The 21,711-nt window shown below is 41.3% G+C and overlaps 1 protein-coding gene and 1 pseudogene across 2 annotated transcripts; both read right to left on the reverse strand.

Annotated features, from left to right (window-relative positions):
• Window positions 1–214: 214 nt before the first annotated feature.
• lhx2b (LIM homeobox 2b) lies at window positions 215–9,809 on the reverse strand. Of its 2 annotated transcripts, none has more exons than XM_010790869.1 (5): window positions 8,888–9,809; window positions 7,062–7,264; window positions 6,179–6,546; window positions 3,164–3,369; window positions 215–895 (listed from the first exon to the last, which is right to left on the reverse strand). In XM_010790869.1, the coding sequence occupies exons 1-5, from the start codon at window positions 9,068–9,070 to the stop codon at window positions 605–607; spliced, it is 1,251 nt and encodes a 416-aa protein (XP_010789171.1). In that variant the 5' UTR covers window positions 9,071–9,809; the 3' UTR covers window positions 215–604. The 2 variants fall into 2 exon arrangements, with proteins under 2 accessions (XP_010789171.1, XP_010789170.1); XM_010790868.1 differs by having other exon boundaries at window positions 6,179–6,549.
• A 318-nt stretch (window positions 9,810–10,127) lies between these two features.
• LOC104962433 (RNA-directed DNA polymerase from mobile element jockey-like) lies at window positions 10,128–20,689 on the reverse strand (annotated as a pseudogene).
• Between the last annotated feature and the right edge of the window lie 1,022 nt (window positions 20,690–21,711).

Genomic DNA, 21,711 nt, shown 5'->3' on the forward strand with positions numbered 1-21,711 from the left:
AACCACTGAATGGAGCTTTAGAAATGAAAGCGCTGCACACTGCGTATCACTGTATGTAAAATACACACATGCAGACACACACGCACACACACATGTACAAATGGAGGTCATGACTCTCTTGCAGTGCAATCATTTTGTGTGATGCTATTTGAGATGAAGTGGACTGTGAGGCACGGGGCAGTCGTAGAATATTGTAACCTGTGTTTAATCTCAGATTTTCAAAAAAAGAATATTTTACAATCCTTTCTAACAGTGACTCTTGAACAACAACATAAATACTGTGCTGGAAAAAATGAATGAATTAAAAATTAAGCAGTTTCTTTTTTCCCGCAGTCTCTTTCTGTAAACATTGAAAAATGCAAATCAAGTCTCCTCAGTTCTCGACAAGACAACAACATCAAAATAACAACAACTGCTCCATCTGTATAAGGCCCGGCCGCCTCACTATGCAAATAGTCTCTAATGGGCTCAGAGCGAAATTATTTATTTTTTCATGTTTCCGTTACCTTCTCTTCTCTAATCCATGTAATGTTGGAAGGAGTCAACAGTTCTTAGTTTTAGATCCAGTAGGGAGGAGCAGAGTTGAGAGGGGGAGGGGAGGGCATCAGAAGAGGCTGGTCAGCGTGGTCTGTGACGGGCTCCGGCACTCGTGGACGTCCATGCCGCCCGGCACGGAGCTGAGCACTGAGGTGACGGTGGGCATGGTTGGGTTGGTCAAGTCTGTGAGGGTGGTGGGGGTGCTGGAGGGGCTCATGGAGGCGTTGGAGATATCTGAGGCCGGGCCCGACGGCGTCCCCCCCGGCAGCGTGGAGCCGTCCGAGGCCTTGTCCCCCCCCGTGCTCTCCTGCCGCAGCAGGTTCCTCCTGAACTTGGCCCGGGCGTTCTGGAACCAGACCTGCAGGAACAACATCATCCTGTTACTATAGGAACGGACCACCTGAAGACCCTCATATTTAATCATTACCAACGGGTCAGCTTTACATTACACAAACAAATATATTTGTTGTATCTCTAATGTTATCTGTTTTATCCATCTACACTGAAACAACTGAAACGTTGACTTTAATTAAATGTATGATGTCAACATATTTCATATAATAATATTGGTTTAGTTAAAAGCAATAATATTAAGTTTCAATAAAAAATAATAGGTTCAACGTTTTTAGATATAGGTCTTCACCATTTATGGATCTCATCATCAGTATAAAGGACAGTTTAAACATTTCGGATGTAGCATCTCCTTCTAGAACTAGTGTCCTTACAACACAGACATATTTTCACATGTATAATTTCTTTGTCTTTCTTTGTTCCGTGCAAGGTCCGGGATTATAAACCAGGAAATGAATAAATATAAAATATATATAAATATAAATAAAATATATAATAGTGTACATTTATATAATTCACACAACTAGAGGTAATTCAGAATCTGTGTAATCAAATGTTTCAAACTATGCTGAAATCGATGGACATTAAGCTGTCTTTGGCTCTTTTCTGCTGTAACAATGTCAATGTCCCCTCATAAATAAAGGTATTCTGATTCTGGTTAACACAGTGCATCAATTAGCAGTTCAACAGAAGCTATTTCCCTAACCAAAACCCAGACGTTTTGAGTCTAAATGTAACCAAGCCCTCACCAAATCTGACACATCCTGCTGCTGTTTTTAGTTTGATGGACTTTTTGCAGCAAAACTGCAAAGAATAATTTTTGATGTTGCAGAAACACAAGTAGACTTATATTAACTCGCCACACTGCAGCACAACACACACGGGTGAGCATCTCCTCGTGCCTTTAAAAAGTGTGTTTGCGAATTAGAGTCAAGGATAAAAGAACACTTAAAAACACAACGCTGTGTACAAAACTCATAAAAGCCTTTCTCTCCAGTCAAAGCCAGTGGTAGCCACAGAAATACACTTTTCTTTCATGTATGCTCATGAAAGTAGAGCCTTGGCTTCCTGCTTTAGATGATAGTGTAAAAGATAATAATTGACCTGTCTATAGTGTGTGTGTATAGGGATAAAAGCAGCTATGATTTCAGTCATTACTCTCGTTAAAAAGGCCCTGCAGCACACTTTTGAAACACGTATCCTGCTCCTCATTCTCCCTGGTGTTAATGTTATACTATTTGAATACACTACAAATCTTTGCTCTCTTTTTCAATACTGAAAATGAGAATCTGAGTCTGCAGTGTAGCAGTGTTAGTGCTGGAATCATGACGGAGCCATGGGAAACGGCTTCAGCTGGAATAACAGGCGTGAAAACTGGAATGCATCAAAGCAAAACGACTGCTTTGTTTTCTGCAAGCGTTAATTAAAGCAGCGGGAGGATTTTTTTCCTCCTCAGAAAGAATTTGATTTAGAAACCTTTTTGTCTCAGTTTTATTCTTCTCAGTCCCCCAGATAATTTGCTGTCGTCTTTTGTGGAAATCAAACGCTGTGTTGTGCTTCCTCTCTCTTTGTGTGTACTACAGAGGTTTTTGTTTTTCATCTCTCAGTACTCAACATAACATCATATCTTCCACTGAAATACTACATCACATTTGTTTTATGGCTTTCTTTTCAGAGGTAACTTTGCATTCTATAAAAACATGCATTGAATGTTGTAATGTTTATCGTTGCTTGAGGTAATTAGAATATCTGATTCTTTTTTATGCAGCTTTTAAAAATAGTTTCTTAAATGTTTTAATCTAAGTGAGAAAAAAGGCTTCTTTCTGATTTTGTTCAGCTTGTTTGCAGTTTTCTTTCCAAGAATTTCACCGGAATAGAAACATCTTAAAATAAGCAGTGGGCTCCTTCCAGTAAAACCTCACTTCTTTATTTTACATTTGGAAGAAGCTTGATGTGCAGAAAACAAGAGAAGCTCTTTAACCCCTGATAGCATTTGTCTCCTACACCATTGAGTATAATACAGTAAAGGACAGAAAAAGACTGTAAAGGACAGTGGAGGACAGTGAAGGACAGAAAGGCACAGAAAATGACAGAAAAGAACAGACACAGACCTTAAAGGATGGTGCAGGAAAGTGAAAGACAATAAAGAACGGATGACAGATAAGGACGGTTAAGGACAGTATAGTACAGTGGAGGACAGAAGAAGACAGTGGAGGACAGTATAGTACAGTGGAGGACAGACAAAGACAGTGGAGGACAGTATAGCTGTGGGTACCTGAAGGACCCTCTTGGTGAGGCCGGTCTTCTGGGCCAGCTGCTTCAGGTCCTTGGCGTCTGGGTTGTGGTTGATGGCGAAGTAGGACTTCATGGTCCTCAGCTGGTGGTGCTTGAAGGACGTCCTCATGCGCTTGGTCTTCTGGCTGGAGCTGTACTGGGAGTCCCGGTCCATGGACTCGCCGTCGTTCTCGTTACAACTGAGCGCTGCGACAGGAGAGGACAGCGGGTTAGACACAGATTCAATCACAACCATCATTATTGAGACGTGTTCAATCCCTCACTTCTGATTGGCTGTTTGTATGGAACACTGTAGGCTCTCCTCTTTAAGTGACACACTATTTAGCTCCTAATATATCCATGAGCCCAGTAATGAAAGCCTGCTAATTTTTTAAGCACAGACCATCTGGAAATGCATTGTATAAGAATTATATTTTTCTTTTCAAACCTCAAAAACCAAAAAATATGTGATCATAAACTCTTAGGAAACCACAACTATGAGCAAGCATAGTAAGAAATGCAACATTATATGTAATATACACTTAATGTTGAGTTTGAGGAGTGGAGAAAATGATTTATGAAGAAAGAAAGAAAGAAAATTTTGAACTGAGGCTGTCAAATCTGTCTGTCTGTCTCTACATGTCTTTCTGTCCTGGTAGGAGGTGGGAGCCTGGCTTCAGCAAACACACAAACACACACACACACACACACACACACACACACACACACACACACAAACACACACACACACACACACACACACACACACACACACACACACACACACACACACACACACACACAACAACAACACACGTGTATTTGTCCCAGTTTGCAGATTTCTTGGCAATATACAAAGTGTTGCTGCATGCATAACAGTTCGTGTTCAATATCAGAACGCAAATGATGAATATGAAGTGAGTGAAACCATCAGAATAACACTTCACTTAATTAGTCCGTACACACCAGGCCGAACAAATGCTGCTTTCCGGCCAAAGCATATGCCGCAGCATCTTAACAAAAAGCAGCCTGTATCCTGTGTGTGTGTGTGTGTGTGTGTGTGTGTGTGTGTGTGTGTGTGTGTGTGTGTGTGTGTGTGTGTGTGTGTGTGTGTGTGTGTGTGTGTGTCTGAGCACACACACAGGATACAGGCTGCTTTTTGTTAAGATGCTGCGCACACACACACACACACTTTTCGCAATGTTTCCTCAGAGCTTCAGGACTCCACATGTTCTCAGTCCTGGCTCAGGGGAAGCTAGTGTTGTTTCTGGTCTGAAACAGAAGAGGGCGCACTTCTCCCTCTCCTGACTCTCTTCACAGGATTTCTCTTCAGTGTATTTACCAAAAACACACAATGCTCTGAAACTAGGCTTCCTTTCTCCTTGTTACCTTCCTGATGAAATATGTTGTTCTTATAATTTCAGAACAAACTATTTTCTTAAAGCAAAGTCCAACACTGATAGGTGGAAACATTTGACTTGTTTTCGAGCAGTTTACTTTTATCGTTAATTATAATGATTATAAGTGGCAGCATCTTAAAATAAAGAAAGTGATGTGTTGGCTCAGGTAGAAAACACAGTAAAAAGAAGTCTTCCAGTGGAAACTAGTGTGGGGGGGTGATTATTTACATGGGAGCAACTTATTTAAATCAACCAAGACTGTCAAAATCAAAAAGATGAAGATTTATTAACTAAATATACTGGATGGGATTGTAATCAACTTTCTTTTTACACTAGTAATAGGAAGATTTACTAACTAAATAATTAAAAATGAGACCCAACCAGACAGTTCTACCTTCAGGAAGTTTCCTGCTCTCTATTCCGGTGAATAACTTTTCACATCACACTGATTTCTCTGGAACATACCAAGGCTGACCCTGCCCCAGTGTGTGTGTGTGTGTGTGTGTGTGTGTGTGTGTGTGTGTGTGTGTGTGTGTGTGTGTGTGTGTGTGTGTGTGTGTGTGTGTGTGTGTGTGTGTGTGTGTGTGTGTGTGTGTTGCGTGGGGGGGAGGTCTGTAGATGTCTATGTAAACTGACAAGTGAATAAGGGCCAAAGCAAAAGCCAGAGCATCCAAAAACGTTTTTCTTTATCACAGATCGCATTAAATGAAACATGACTAAGCATTAAACATAATCATTTTTAAGATGATCATTTACAACAGTCAGAGATGTTACAAACCGTAGACTGCTGCAGATTGTAGACCTACTGAAATCGAAATGAAGCCGTTTGAAAAGTGTAATCCACATATCTGACACGTGGAACTTCAAACTGTTAGTATATCTGCTATTTTTGTATTAAAAAACGTTAGACTGTACATCCCTTTTCCCACCATTTAACAATTGATTTGTCCTTCTTCTCTGTGGAGGCCTATTTGCTCCTGCCTGGCCTCCTATTGGCCTGCATGCTCTTGTCTTTGTGCAGTCAGTGTTCAGGTTTATTCATGCACAATGCTTGGCCTCCACATGGACATTCTGACAGAAAGCATCAGCTCACTGCAACTGCAGACTATAATAATGTGAAGGTCCTGAACACAACACACAGCTCCTGACAAAACCAAAACTAACTTCTATAGAACTTTAAAGAAATGTGGAACAGTTTTGCTATAAAGTCATTATTTAGCACATTGCCTCACTGAATGAAAGTGACACAAGGCGTGTTCAGAACTGTTGTGTGCTTAGATTAAGATACGAACATATACATATTTAAGAGATATGTAATTGCAGGTTATAAAAAAACACATGTCAACTTTTCCACAAAAAGCCGACAACAAGCAGGGCGCAGACCCGACATGCAGGAATGTTCCGGAGAGCTTTCATAATAACGGGTTTGATCCGAGAGAGACCTTTAATTTACAATAGGCAGCGATGATATATATTTTTAATATTTTGCACGATCGCATAAAAAAAATTAAGAACCAAAAATAAATCAATGATATAGGCCTACATTGATGAAAGCAGTCTGTATTGCTTTAAATGACCCAGCTTTCCTTCGCAACATGCTTTATAAATGCTCCTACCTGCGTTATAAGCCGCCAGCTCGGCCCCCGGCCCGGGGCTCTTCCTCTTCCGGGGTCGGCCCTTCTGCACCGAGCCCACGCCGTTGAAGTAGGATAGTCCGAGAGTGTTGGCCGGGCCCAGGCCTTTGTGCGGGACAACGTCCGCATGGTTAAAATGAGTCTGATATTCTCCCTGGATGAGAGTCTCAAAGTGCAGCCGACAGTACACCAGACTGTCCTTCATGCCAAAGTGGTCCCCGGTGGTGAGCATCTTGCTGCAGGTGGTGCACGTGAAGCAGTTGAGGTGGTACACGAGGTCCCGGGCCCGCATCACCATCTCCGAGGCCGAGATCCCCAGGTGGCACCGAGCGCACCTCTGCACCGAAAATCTTCTGCGGACAACACAGAAACTCGTCAGTGGCTGCAAGTGTGTGTGTGTGTGTGTGTGTGTGTGTGTGTGTGTGTGTGTGTGTGTGTGTGTGTGTGTGTGTGTGTGTGTGTGTGTGTGTGTGGGGGGGTCTTTCTATAGAGAGCTGCTAGACCCACAGAAAGTCAGCATGATTCATTTTGTTCTTTCTTTCTTTCCATTTTTCGTTTTTACTTTCTTTCTGTTGTATATGTTCATACTGAGAAAAGTAATGGAACTAGGGTCTTATTTAGATATTTAATTATGGCACAATATATGACATGTATTCAGTGCACACATTTCAGTATCAGTTTTTGTAAACCCATACACCATATGTGACGTAGCAAAAAATGCTAATTGTGTGTTTTTTTAAATAAACCTGATTTATTTTTTGTTAAATCAAGGGAAAGACAAATATAAAGTATTTTTGGAATGACATTCGGCTCAAACGGTGTCACTTAGCAGCCCTGACACTATGGGATGGACAGTGGACCCTACCTGTAGTAGTCCTCCTTGCAGTAGATGCTGCCGTCCTTGCTGAAGCAGGTGAGCTCTGATTCCAGGTTCAGCTTGCACTCGCAGCACTTAAGGCAGCGCATGTGCCACTGTTTGTCCACCGCCAGCAAGTAGTACCGGTCCGCGATCTTCCTGCCGCAGCCCGCGCACAGAGCCACGCGCTCCCCGGGCATACACGGCATGGACTGTAGGAGAGAGGCACGAGGGCACAGAGTCATGAAGGAAGAAATACAGTGTAGAAAATGTATGACATCCGTTAGCCTGACGTAAATCAGGCTAACGTGGGAGAGGATTCTATTTCTTTAGAATAATACTAAATATCATCAGATCCAGCCTCAGAGGCCAGCTCTCACGTGGGCTGATTTTAGAAAAAGAATAAAGAAGAATTGTAGGATTAAAAAAAAGTATTTCGTCTCAACAATATATATATATATATATATATAGATATATAATAGTATTAGGCCTGAATATTATATTGATATTAAAATGAAAAACTGTTAGATAAAGACAAAGCAAACTCCTCTCTTTGAACAAAATGTAATAAACTAAATCATAGCACTATTACAGTCAAGGGAAGTGTATGCTTATAGTAACCATAAAATATGAATGACTATTACTACAGGAGACTATAAAGTAAAAATGAGACAGTGATAATAATATTTATAATAATTGCGTACAGCAGCAGAATACACTTATTTGAAAACGCATCTATAGTGTTTTAATATAACCTTCTTAAAAAGGCACATGTAGGCCTACACACGGCGTGGCTTTTAGAGGAACATTTATATTTTATGGACACCATGTATGTGCTTTTCATTTCTCCTAAAGATAATAACAACGATAATTAAACGTAAACGTAAACCCAACGCTTCGATACGAGACTGTCATGAAATGTTATTTTCGAGAGGCCTAAAAAACGCACGTGCATGCACACAGACACGTATATCCTCGAAAAATGATTTGCAAATGAAGTTGGAAACTGAATAAAAATATAATTGTCCTCCATTGCATTTTCTCTAGTTGTTTTATTTATTTATTATTGCAGTACATTTAACAATGACTACCGAACCTTACAATTATAAGTTGTGTTTTTATTTAATTGAAAGTGTCCACACAATAAACAATAAGAAACACAATCTTACTCTAACTGTCAATTCAATATAAACTTTCAACTGGGTTTGGCTGTTAATCTTCCTGTATACATATATTTTAATTGGTTTGTGCACCACTGAATATGTTCTGTATTGTCCATATTTACTGTGGGTTTTGAGGGCATTTCAAATAGCTAATTTAATTAAATGAATTGCTTTACAAAATTAAATAAGTCCAATAATTGTGCTTTTTGAGTAATTGTGCAACCTGTTCAGCTCTGCTCAGTTCAATCTCTGCTGACTGAAATAAGTTTCATTCAGGATCAGGATCACAGTGGCAGGCCTTTTGGAAGAAGTTTGAGAAGCAACTAAACAATAATCTGGGACATTAGTGTGACAGTTGTTCGGTGTGAATTGAAAGTATAATTTTGCTATTTCATGTGCTTATTATTCTTTTATGATATGTTTATTTGCAGATATATTTACTTTGAAACATATAATGGGACTCGTAGTCATAACACTTTTTAGTAAGATGCCCTGATGTGTATCCACTATAGATCTTCCTCCTTGCTTTATCTTTTTTTTTTTTTAATTTATTTTTATATCGTTGTCTATGATCGATCCCAAGTGAAAACGTGCAATTAAAAACACTTTAAAAACGGCTTTGAGCCGCTCTGTCACATGTTGTGCTGCCCTAACGAGGCCACAGTCTCATACCGTATCTGACTCCCCCATATCGATGGCCGAGCTGATGGCTGCTGACTCGCTCTTTCCTCTCCGGTCCATTTCTTCCACCACACCGTGCACGTCGCCTCCAGGGAGGCCATGGAAAAGCATGGTTGCCGCAGAGGGGATGATATTATAACTGTTCTCTTCGGATCTGCAAGCCAAGATGTCCATCAGAGGCGAAAGCCGGCGCAGAAACGCCTCTCACAAGTCCTATTTTAGGGGTTCCTTTTTTTGCCGTGACAAGTGAAAAATCCAGATCAGGGAGGAAAAAATATGAGGGAAAATTGGACACGTGTTCTCCCCACTACGTCTCATCTGCCAATGGAAATCGTCATCCGAATCTCTGCAGCTCTCATTATTAATCAGCTATGATTAATTCATAAATAACCGCACAGATTTAGGTTTTCTTAGTCGAATTTAGTCTAAGGTAAGGTGTTATTTCTTTCTTATTACCAAATTATTTTTCTATATTTTCTCTTCCATGTACGATGAATAAACATACCAATAACAGAAGCCCCGCAGCATGTGTCTCAGCACCGATATCTGCTCCTCGCCGGGACTAATATTTCAGGATTTCGACAGTCTGCAAGTCATTGGAAAATGTCTCCCCTTTTTGTGCAGAACAACAACAACTCTGCTACACTGCCACAGCCGGAAGGAGCCTCCTAAAGCATCACACAGTAAGATAGAACAAAAATATATGTCCAAAAAGCTGTCAGGGAGCCGGGGGAAGGCTTCTCCTCCGGGTTCAACAGTACAAGTTGAGGCTTCCAGCAGCTGATGGATGTCGCTCAGAATACTTTTCAGAGGAAAACAGGAAACACAGCAGCGCACAGCTTTATCCAATCCCGCAGGCCGTCTGAAGCAGTTTTCCTTTACAGTCTGTTTGGGTAATGTTGTGCCTTTGGCCAAGAAGATTGCATGTGCGTAACAGCAGAAGAGGAGGAGTTGGCTTTACGTTGAATGATGATAGGCAAGTGTTTGCTGGCCCCCAAAACCGCCGTTCCTCCTTCTCAGATCCCGGTTGGACTCTCCGCTCCTTATCAACGGGGCCCTGTTGCGTCACGACGCACCATTTGTGTTCATTGGCTGTTCCGCCGCCACCGAACTGTTTGACTCTACTTTTACAGAGCTGTCTGAGGAAGCAGTGGGACCACCGGCCAACCTGACGTCTGTCCGGAGCGGCTCTGAATGTTATTTGAAAGGAGAGAAGAAGAGTGAGGCAGGTTCAGTCCTCTGAGGTGTTGGAGCTGTGCGCGGAGCTCTGCTGGGACCTTTCCTCCTGTGACGCACAGATGGGCTCCACACTGTTGCTGCTCAGCTCTCCATGGCACCAAAAGGCTGGAGCAGAACTGCAGGCAGTCACCAAACCAGCCATGAAATAAAGAACACGGCTCACTTCCGATTGTTGATTTTGTATTTTAAATGTCAATGGACAAACGCGCACAACAAAACAAATGAAAACAACGTTTTTCTGAAACTGTTTATTTAGCTCCTCAAAAACACAACTTTGACTCAATATTGTTTAATGTTTAGAGGTACATTTAGTTGATTTCCAAATCAAAACTACACAGTAGCTACAAAACTAAGTTTTGCTTATATATTCGTTTGACAAGATTGAAAGCAGAGGCTTTAAAATCTGATTATTAAATTACATTTCCTTAGAGATATTAAAATCCAATAAATGAAAGAGATTGTAGAGTTATACAAATAAATAAAGAATTCTATTGATACACGTGTTTAAACACATCATGATTGTTATGTAGAACTTTGTGTTACTGCATAAAACCATTTTGGTGACACTGGTGTCATCTCTGCATTTTGGCTTCATTGATTTGTATTTATTTATTCATTGATTTATCTGTTCCCCAGTCAGACTCCTCTCTGTCACTTGATGACATGTAACAGCGGCTTCACCTCCTCTCAGACAGACAGCAGAACAGCGCGAGGCTCAACTGATCCCGGATCCGCTGCTTCTAATTAGCTCTCTGCTCTTAATTGGGAGGGGAAAGTGGACTTCGTCGTCAGAGGATTTATGTGAGACCGGAGGAGAGGATTCATCTGCACAAAAAACGGTATCTCCAGCGGTGTGGGAGCGTTACACTGCTCTGAGATCTGTGAGTCAATCCGAGCACTTCAATGATTCAAAACCAGATCCATCCAGCCGCTCAAATTCCTCTCGTTATTATAAAGCAGCAATGTTTGAGCTGCAGATTTATTCGATTATACAATATCAAAATTATTTTTAAAATGTGTTCCTTATAATTTATTTTTATTTTCCTCGCATTTTCCAAAAATACCTGTCCTGCAATCCCCTCCCCCCACCCCCCCACGCGCAAAACGGCTCGCGTTTAGGCTACTGTGAAGTTTTATAGCACAAATATGATGTTAAGCTCCCAAATCCTTATGCAAATCAGCTCCTCTGTAATACCCTTAATTGAATACATGCATATTTATCATCTGCGTTTCTCTCTGCTATAGGCCTGGGTTTATACATTAAACATAGCGCAGGGGGCATGTCTGCGGGCGTGTATGAAATATGATATTAGGTGGTAGTGTAAGATTAGGGGGAAATATCTGTTTGTATTTATTTGTACCAGAAGAGCCAAACTGCGCCTTGTTCCTCTGCCAAGAAGAAGAAGAAGAAGAAGAAGAAGAAGAAGAAGAAGAAGAGCTGATGCAGGCCGAGGTCTGGGCTTTATCTTGGAATATTCTCAGTAATGTGTGTTCACAATAATCACCACAGAGGAGGAGAAAACTAGCAATATGATAATTAACAACAGCATGTTAAGGCACAGTTAAAATAATCCAATATTGAATTCATCCATGGAACATTTATTTAAAAAGGTAAAACTGAATGAATTACAGTTCACTCTCTCTCTCTCTCTTTCTCTCTCTCTCACACACACATACACACACACACACACACACACACACACACACACACACACACACACACACACACACACACACACACACACACACACACACACACACACACACACACACACACACACACACACACACACAACCCCCCCCACACACACATTTTTATTTTCCTTCTTGTACCATGGGGGCAGTAGACTCACATCCTCTGGAAGAGAACTGAAAGACAGAGACTCTGAAGGCAAAGCGTCACTAACGGTCATAGTGTATTATCAGTAATACATTATTAATATATGGAAACAAGTAGGTACAGTAACAGTGAATACAAAGGTTAAATGACTCTGTGCTGTTTTTAAATTGCACTGATTCAGGATCAGTTGTGAGACTTTCACTGCCTGGATCATTTAAAACAAATAATGATGATGAAATAAGGAGCAAGTTCTAGAGCATCAGCTTATTAATACATGATATGTTGTCACTATTTAAATTGTAACCCTTTGTCTAAGAGGTTTTATTGGAACAATTTCTGAAAATTATAATTAAGTAATTTATTTGTGGAATAGTTGAAGAGGGGATTATAGGTGTTGACATTCTGATTGTTTATACCATGAAATTAAATAAATGTGTCCACGGCTTTCATTCACTTCACACCGTGGTAACTGTCACAGTATATCATCTCTGTTTAAAGGTCAAATGGTTTCACAAATCAATGAGAACGACGCTTTGTGGCACGGTTGGACTGTATATGGATTTTTGCATAAATATGAAGACCTGATTTGATAAGACATATATTTTTCAAGCCATAAACATATATTTCTGTTTGACACTAGACCAACAATAAAGTCCCCAACTGTAATTATTGTTTTTTGTTGTTTATGTATAAACTTACAAGTACATTTTTCTGTCAATTGAATTTCCCAGCATGTAGGTCTTCATGCTGTGTCAAAGCCATACAGTACCCTTTGATCGGAATGCCATATTTTAAATAAGGTCATATTTTTTTGATGAAACCTGTCAATGTTTGAATCCCATACAATTCTTAGTAAAAGTACTGAGGACATGACCTCAGTGACCCCAATGGTAGCTGCAATAACAACATAAAATGGCCTGTATGATTTTAGGTTCAAGTGAAGTTGCACTTCTGAAAAATGTGACCAAAATGGAAAACATATCACCAACTCAAACATAAAAAACATTCAGGGTTTAGGACTAAACTTGGTGATTTGGTGGCTTGATTGGATGACATAATGTTCCAGGACACTGAAACTGACGTTGGGGAAGAAATCTTTGCTTATATTGACAAAACCTTTGATGTTTGTAATGAAAATATGAATTGATATTAGGTCTCCTGTCACTGCCAATCAGCTGTTTAACTCCAACAACAAGTCTAGAATGTACTAACCCCAAAAAACACAAAGTCACTAATAATCTGTGCCAGCAGATAACTCAAATACGTAGTTTAAAGCATCTGACCATGTGTGTGTGGTGTGTGTGTGTGTGTGTGTGTGTGTGTGTGTGTGTGTGTGTGTGTGTGTGTGTGTGTGTGTGTGTGTGTGTTAAATGCTGATGCAGCTCCACTGATTACTCCTGTCCCGTAATGATATCCAAACGGGGCAGCCATCAATAAGACAAATCTGCATTTCTCAGAAAAACATCACCCTCGTCAGGCTGCTGGCATCTTTTTGATCTCTCCTCGTGTTTTAATTGTGTTCTGCATAAAGGTAGAGGGGAGGCATGGGGTGCGTGTGTTTAATGGGATGCTGCTGTGGAAGTGGGGAGTGGGTTACACGCTCGGCTGTAATTAAGAAAGGGAACAAAGCAGAGGAGACTAAAAACACATGAAAGGGAGAAAGCAGATCACCTAATCACTGTACGTGCACATCCCTGCATCGCACACACACACATTTAATGCAAGGAAGAATCACACATGAGCGTAAACACAGAACACACACCTGAGCCTCTCAGATGTCCCTCTCATCATGTGGCATGTTTTCCTCAGACAAACTGCAAACATCCCAGTTGTTCTCGAAACAAATGGCCTTTCAACTCTCTATAGGTTCACAACCTGAGGCGCAGGTCCCCCTAAGGGGTCACACAACTAATCTGGAGTCAGGGAAAAACAGAAATATAATAAAGAAACAAGGTTTAATACAATTCCCTTAAAACACATCTTATGGTCTTATTAGTAAGTGGACTTTGAGTGTAATAATAACAACATCATTCTGCACAATGCTTATTGTTGAGTTTATTTCACTGTAATATTTTTGTTTTTGTCTGGTATACAGCAGCTCTGGAGTCATGTCTCTATGTCTCTGGTAAATCCAGCCAGGGACTCTAGTTGCCATCAATCATTCCCTATCACCTCTCTTTTATTAGTTATCTAATACATTCATAAAATGCTCATAATATGTTTTAACATCATGTTCAAAATATCATCATTTGTATACACAGTGATTTGTATAATAAATTATAGCTTGTGAAAGCCTGGAGAATTTCACCTCTTACTGTAACATTTTTAGAAAAAATAATGAATAAGAGAATGTGATCAAATAACAGCGCACATATGTGTATAGCAGGCGGCACCCAATACCAAAACAACGCTTTATAAAAGTCAGACCTATTGCTCTTTCCTGTCTCAACTTTCTATCTCCTAGCAGGTTGTAACCTGGAGAAAGTGAGGAAGGGAGGAAGTGAAGCAGACGAGACATCATTGGGCCTCTGGCGTATGATACTGAAGCATCCATCACTCTGGAAATCATTCTAAAGAAAAAAGACTACCCTGACTCAAGGACTAAAAACACAGCATGTGCACTGAAAAAACGGACACGTTGACTTTAATGAAATGTATTATGTCAACAGATCTCACATAACTGTATTAGGTTAGTTGAAAGCAATACAAATAAGTTTAAATAAAACATATTGGGTTCAACTTGATATTATTGCTTTCAACTACCCTAATACAGTAATGTGATGTCTGTTGACATAATACATTTCATTAAAGTCAACGTTTCTGTTGTTTTTTCATACTGCATGTTTAATTAAAAATGTGAATCCTCTGCCTTTACCACAACCCAACCCTGGAATCAGTTTGTGAACTTAGCTCCAACTCAACCTACACTAAGTGAAGGAAGAAGATGTCACCCTATCACATTTTTTGATTGACAGGGGATCTACAGGAAGTGCTGTGGAAAAACACCAATGACTGAAAGCATCTAAAAATACACAGACAGTGATGTGATGTAATAACCGTCCACAATTACAGGAAGTCCCAGTAATGGCAGCAGGAGAGAGCAGGGACGTATTGGGCAGCCATGACGAACACTCTGAGGTGCAAAGCACTGATGCTTCTTTATTCTCCATGTTAAGCACAACATCACCCAGGAGGCACTGCTCCCCCTGAGAGTGGAGGGAAGTGACAGAAGAGGCATGGTGTTCCAAAGCAGGACATGATTCTAAATTGATACAGAGGACACCATGGAATCTGAAAAGCAGTTTAAATTATTTGCTGATCTTGAAGACTTTTAATGAATGTTGAAGAAACGTTGTAAAAGGCCATAATAAGCGATATCAAAGGTCTATTCTGAAGAGATGAACGTGTCAGGCCTACTGGACAAACATACACATTGAAGTTGAAAAGACAAAAATGAGAACAACCACATTTTTATTTTGTATTCAAGGCAAGGATGGGTTAAATGTCAATCATTGATCTAATAATAACATTATGCAGTACATTCTTATTTCTATCGGAAAACACCGTAAATACAATTTGTATTTGAAAGGATTTATGGTTTTATTGGCTATTTATGATTGACTGTAATGTAGGTGGAAGACAATGAACCGGTGTGATTACTGCAGGTAAATGATATAACCGTTGGAAAGTCAAATAACAATATACAAAGAAAAAATAAAACACAAGTTTAACATTGTTAAATGAGTTCAAATGTAGATTCAGAATATTTAATTGTCCCTTAAATGAATATAAAAAGGACATTTGCAAATAAAACAGTCACTCACATTTGTATACGATTGTTATTAGGATGTATTATCATGCTAACAGTATTTCAAGTTTATATTTTTGCCACTCCAAAATATATTTGGTGCATTAAACTATAATATGAATAATGATGTTTTGAACTGATCACTTGTTTGTTGCTACAATGTGAATCAGCAAAGGGAGTATAGATGCTTCAGTAGTATTCAAGCAGAAAGTGTTATTCTGAGGCGTGGGGGAGTGAGCTATGAAGGCAACTACAACGCAACATTTATAGAGAAAGTAGAGAAAAAAAAAATAAGTGTAATTGGTTTGGATTGGTATTTCACAACACTCACTGTAGCTATAGGTTATTCAACAGAGTTTTCATTTTCCATATTTCTTTAATGTTTATTCATATTGTATATTCTGCTCTATTTTTTTTAATTAATAATTTATCTAATTATTTGTAATGTCAGTTTTGTCTTTATTTGATAACGTACAATAAAAAAAAGACATTTATATCCTAATATATACACATATATATGTGTGTGTGTATACAAACTGTGGTTTCGTAGTGAGATAAGAGCAGGAAGCTCTGTGTATCTAACAGCTCTGTTCAAAGTCGACTCTCAGTGGGGGGGCTTCAGCTGATTCTCACCCACCTCGATAAACTCTATACAGTACATCTGATCATTATTGTGCTTTATGGCTTTGAATGTTTTTTCATGGTATTTAAACTATAATGCAGCGTGCGTCATTGTGGTACATGCTGCTAAATTAAGTGAAATATTTCAACATGAGTCCCAGCCTTACAAATACATTTTCAGTGTTTTCATTCTGAGAGCAGACCCGTCAAAGTCCTAAATTCTTGCACAAACATTTTTTTTTAATCAATCAATTAGTGAATGGAGATAATCAATAATTAGAGTTGTCTGTTTCTCAGAGTTGTGGAACAGTTCTCCCTGGCTTTGAGCAGCGCCGTGCTCCCACCAGAGGCCTGTCAATCAGCCCTAGACTGCAGGGATTACAAAAGAAGCTCATTCTGCCACAGGAGCCCCTCTTTGGAGAGCAATTCTAAAACTTACATGCCTCTTATTTGTTGGGTCAAAGGTTAAATTGCTGAACCTCCCCTCCATTCCTCCCTCTCGCTCTCCCCACCGTGGCCAAGCTGTACTCGGAGCCTTATATTTACATGGATTAGAGTCCTTTCACGCTGAAGAAAAGAGCTGGTTCACAGTCAAAGCCCGAGGAGCAGTCCATGCTGCCCGAGTGGCCACATTATTCACTGGCAGACAATGACCATATTGTAGTTATGTGAAAAAGGAGGGGGCAGGAGGAAAGAGAAATCCCCCCTTTGCCATGGCGAAGTCCTACACTTGTGCCACGGAGAGGGGAGGGCCGAGCCCCATCCGCTTTTTCAAGCAGAGCAAACAAAGCCTGCCCACTGTGAACAAGATGAAGATGTCAAAAGCTTTTAGGCAGGGGGGTGAGACGGGGTTTAGGGGATAAACCAACAAAACAAGTGAAAAGGTCTTTTCTCAAATGGATAAATCCTACTAAGTCTACATTTCCACATCAGATTTACTCTCTTCTTCAACATCCTCTCTCCTCCCCCTCTCAATAACCTTTCCAAATCAAATCATACGGAAAAAGAAAGACGGAAGTTTCTTAACGCAAGGAGGTTAACACACTTCTCGTTGTTTTACTGATAAAGTTATCACTAATCTTAGAGAGCTTACTGCAATATTTCCCAGCAAGGACCGGATGAGCAGAAGCTATAAAAGGTGGCTAGGAGTAGAACAGTTTTACGTGAAATTCTAATTAAAGGAGATTTAGAAACCATCTCAAACTGATTTCAGAATCAGCTCCTGACTGTATATTCACATTTCAAAAGCCTTGAAAATTCAGAATTTTTCTTGGTGCAGCCTGAAAACTAAAACCCCTTTTCTAGGTTATTCTGGCTTTGTTACTGGCATATTTCCCAGCAGTATATGAGGAAATACAGCTATGTCTCCCCAACATGTACTCCTGGCAGTGTGCTGCCTCAGAGGACAGAAGCCTGAGGCACTGTGGAGTGAATGACATAAAGAGGCCTGGTATACAGCCACAGCCAATTCACATGCAAATGGCCAGCCTTGCACTGACTCTGATTAACTCCCTGTGAGTTCATAGTTTCCATGTTAACAAAGATTTAGCCGCTTTTGAGCGAAGCGGTACATTAAGTAGGCAGAGACAGAGGGAGCGAGGGCTGGTGGCGGACCTTACAGTAAAGCCCCCTCAGGACATAATGCAGCCTCCGTGTTGTGGGCCTAATCCAGCTCACAGAGGCAGGACAGAGCCGGCGCTGGTACAAGGAATGAGAAGAAGGAGACAAAGGAAAGCAGCACTCTTGTTTTTCATTCCATCTCAGCAGCAGAAGTCCTCCAAAACCCCATGACTGAACGCAGTGAATGACTTGAGACTGAGCCAGTCAAGAGCTGTATACCCAGCGGACCCTATGAATGAGAATGGGTCATGCTGCTCTATAGCACTGCATGTATTTGCTTTTCAACCATGTCAACAGCACTGCCGTCTCACTGATTGCATGTTGACTACTAAATCGGCCACAGCAAATTAAAGTTTGTGAAACAATACTTGTAATAGAAACGTTCACAACAAGTCAGAGGAACAACACCGAGGTGAGATTGAAGTACAAACAGGGAAGCATTTAAATATTCTGCAGAACACACATTGATGGGGACAGATCATAATGGTTCTTCTACATGTTTACAACATTAGCTGCCTGTTCACTCACAGTTGGTTCAACGGTCTTTGATTTTAGCTTACAGGGGCCCAATAGAGTCGTCTGGTGAACAAACTAAGTTCATGTATCTTTCCAAAACATATGTGTATCTTTCAGGCCTAATACTGTAAACATGATGGACATAGTTCTTCATACATTCCACATTTACAATTTCAAAATCAACTAATAATAATAATAATAATAACTTTAATGTATATAGCGCCTTTCATCAACCCAAGGTCGCTTAACAAAGAAACATATAAGGACAAAACATAAAACAGGGGGTAGAAATGGAAGTGCTACATTGCAGGGGGGGGGACAAGTGAGTTCATGTTGGAAGGCTTTGTTGAACAGATGAGTTTTCAGGGTTGATTTGAAGATGTTCAGAGAAGGGGCGTTAGGGATTTCAGCAGGGAGGGAGTTCCAGAGGGGGGGGGCAGCGACACTGAAGGCACGGTCCCCGAAGGTGCGGAGGCGTGAATGGGGAATGGAGAGCAGGCCGGAGTCTGAGGATGGAAGGGTGCGGGACGGGATGTATGGGTGGAAGAGATCTGTGAGGGACTGAGGGGAGAGGGCATGGAGGGACTTGGAGGTGACGAGGAGGAGTTTGTAGGTGATGCGGGACTTGACCGGGAGCCAGTGGAGATTGAAGAGAGTGAGGGTGATGTGCTGCCAGCGCTTGGTACGTGTGAGAACCCTGGCAGCTGAGTTCTGGATGTACTGGAGCCGGTTCAGGGTTTTGCTGGGAACCCCGGACAGGCGTCTGTTGCAATAGTCCAGACGGGAGGTAATGAAACAGTGAATGAGGTTCTCTGCAACAGTCGGAGAGTGATGTCCGGAGTCTGGATATGTTTCTGAGGTGGAAGAAGGCTGATTTTGATACTGACTTGATGTGGTTCTGAAATGAAAGGGTTGAATCCAATACAACGCCAAGGTTGCGGACCTGAGGGGATGGTGAGAAGATGGAACCGTCGATGTTGAGGAGCAGATCTCCAACCTTCCCGAGCAGTGCCTTGGGGGCCACAACCATGAGCTCAGTTTTATCACTGTTAAGTTTGAGTAGGTTGGTGGTCATCCAGGTTTTAATTTCGTGGAGGCAGTTGATTAGCGACTGAGAGGGGAGATGGGCAGAGGGTTTTGTGCTGATGTACAGTTGGGTGTCGTCGGCGTAGGAGTGGATAAAGAGACCATGGCTGCGGATGATATGAGCAATCGGAAGGATGTATATTGTAAATAGAAGGGGGCCGAGCCTTGGGGGACTCCATGATTGACAGAAGCACAGGGGGAGCTGCAGCCAGCGTGTGACAAACTGTGTCCGGTCAGAGAGGTATGAGTGGAAGAAGGAGAGGGTGGAGTCAGTGAGGCCAAGGAGTTCAGACAGGCGGGTGTGGAGGATATTATGGTTGATGGTGTCAAAGGCTGCAGAGAGGTCTAGGAGAATTAGTGTAGTGATGGAGCCTGAGTCAGCTGTGATGAGGAGGTCATTGGTGATTTTGATCAGGGCAGTCTCTGTGCCGTGTTGGGTCCGGTAGGCAGATTGAAAGGGTTCAAAGAGCTCATGGTTGGACATGTGATGGTGGAGTTGGTCGGCGACTGCTCTTTCCAAGATTTTACTAAAGAAGGCAAGGTTGGAGATTGGCCGGTAATTATTGAGGTCAGTTGGGTCAAGTCCGGGTTTCTTCAGAATGGGGGTGACTGAGGCGGTTTTGAAGGATGTTGGATAGATGCCAGTTAACAGGGAGGAGTTAATGATATCCACGATGGTGGGCAGAACAGTGTGTAGTGTTGCCTTTACCAGGACAGTGGACATGGGGTCCAGAGAGCAGTTGGAGGGCTTGACCTTAGAGACCAGCTTAGCGACCTGGACAGCATCCACAGGGGAGAAGGCAGAGAGGTGGCAGTCTGAGGAGCGTGCAGCTGGAGCAGCGGTGCTTGGAGTACGAGCTGTGTGAGGAGCAGGGGGGGCAGGTGCGTTAAGCTGCAAGTGGATGGAATTAAAGTAAGATTGTGTTGCAGCTGGTTCATCGTATCCCTGAGGCTGGACTAAACTACCAGAGAGTGCCACCAAATTCTGCCCCTCCAAGGGAACCGGAGCAGAGCTGCAGTGACCCTGAGGTGAGCTCCAGGCCGCGAGCGAGGAGCAGAGACGAGGTCAGAGCTAATGTGCTGCGTCACTTTGAGCAAACCTCTGTGATGTAAAAACATGGGGATCATTGTTTTGTTTGTTTTTCCTCAGGTCACTGCGGACAATCTGATGCTGAACCCAGTGTCTCAGATCACCATGGCTATCAGAGAAAACACTGAGCAACTCGCTGACAAAATTAAGTAAGATGTTACTCATACATCCTTTATTCCCATGCTCAGACTGCACTGAGCCAATAATCTTATTAAAGGGGTGTAACTGAGTCAGTCAGCACGAGGATTTATAGCCTAACAGACAATATGGGGCTGAGAGGACTGGGATGTAATCTGCTCAACAGATTAGATGCAGATAAAACTGTTCCTGTTGAAATGTTACCCCCTGAGACATGTAGCCACAATTTGGTGATTTCTTTACAATTGTTATTGAATTGGAAACCCATAGTATATCAAAAAAGAAAACGTGTATTTTAGTATTTTTCCCTGATTGGATTTAGTTATACTTACTCTCCGGAATTGGTAAGCTATAAGTGACAAATTGACAAGATCAATAACATATTGGACACAAATTAGGATTGTCCCTTCTTAAAGAACGCAGTAATAAGTTCACTTTCTGAATCTGTCATTGTGCACACAGGTTACTGTTCCAGGACAGGGTGGATATCTGGGAAGAAATTGATGCAAAGGTTAACTCTGACAATGATGTTCCTGTTGTCAAAAGCGCCAACAAGGTAAGGCACTCGTGTTTGTCAACATTCAAATTTAAATGTGTGCCAATTATTGCTAATCGTATTGGATCGCTGAATTGGACATTTGTACTGCAGGAAATCACATCCATCTTGAAAGAACTCAGGAGGGTTCAGCGACAACTTGAGGGTGAGTCAACAACACTAATACAAACTATCATTTTAATAATTACGTGCAGAGGTGGGAAGTCGTGGAGTACAAATACTTTGTTACTGTACTTAAGTACATTTTTCTGGTATCAGTACTTTACTTCACTAACTTATTTTTCTGACAACTTTTTACTTT

This window comes from Notothenia coriiceps, unplaced genomic scaffold (genome assembly GCF_000735185.1).
Source record: "Notothenia coriiceps isolate Sejong01 unplaced genomic scaffold, NC01 NC01_scaffold00034745, whole genome shotgun sequence".
Lineage (NCBI taxonomy): Eukaryota > Metazoa > Chordata > Actinopteri > Perciformes > Nototheniidae > Notothenia > Notothenia coriiceps.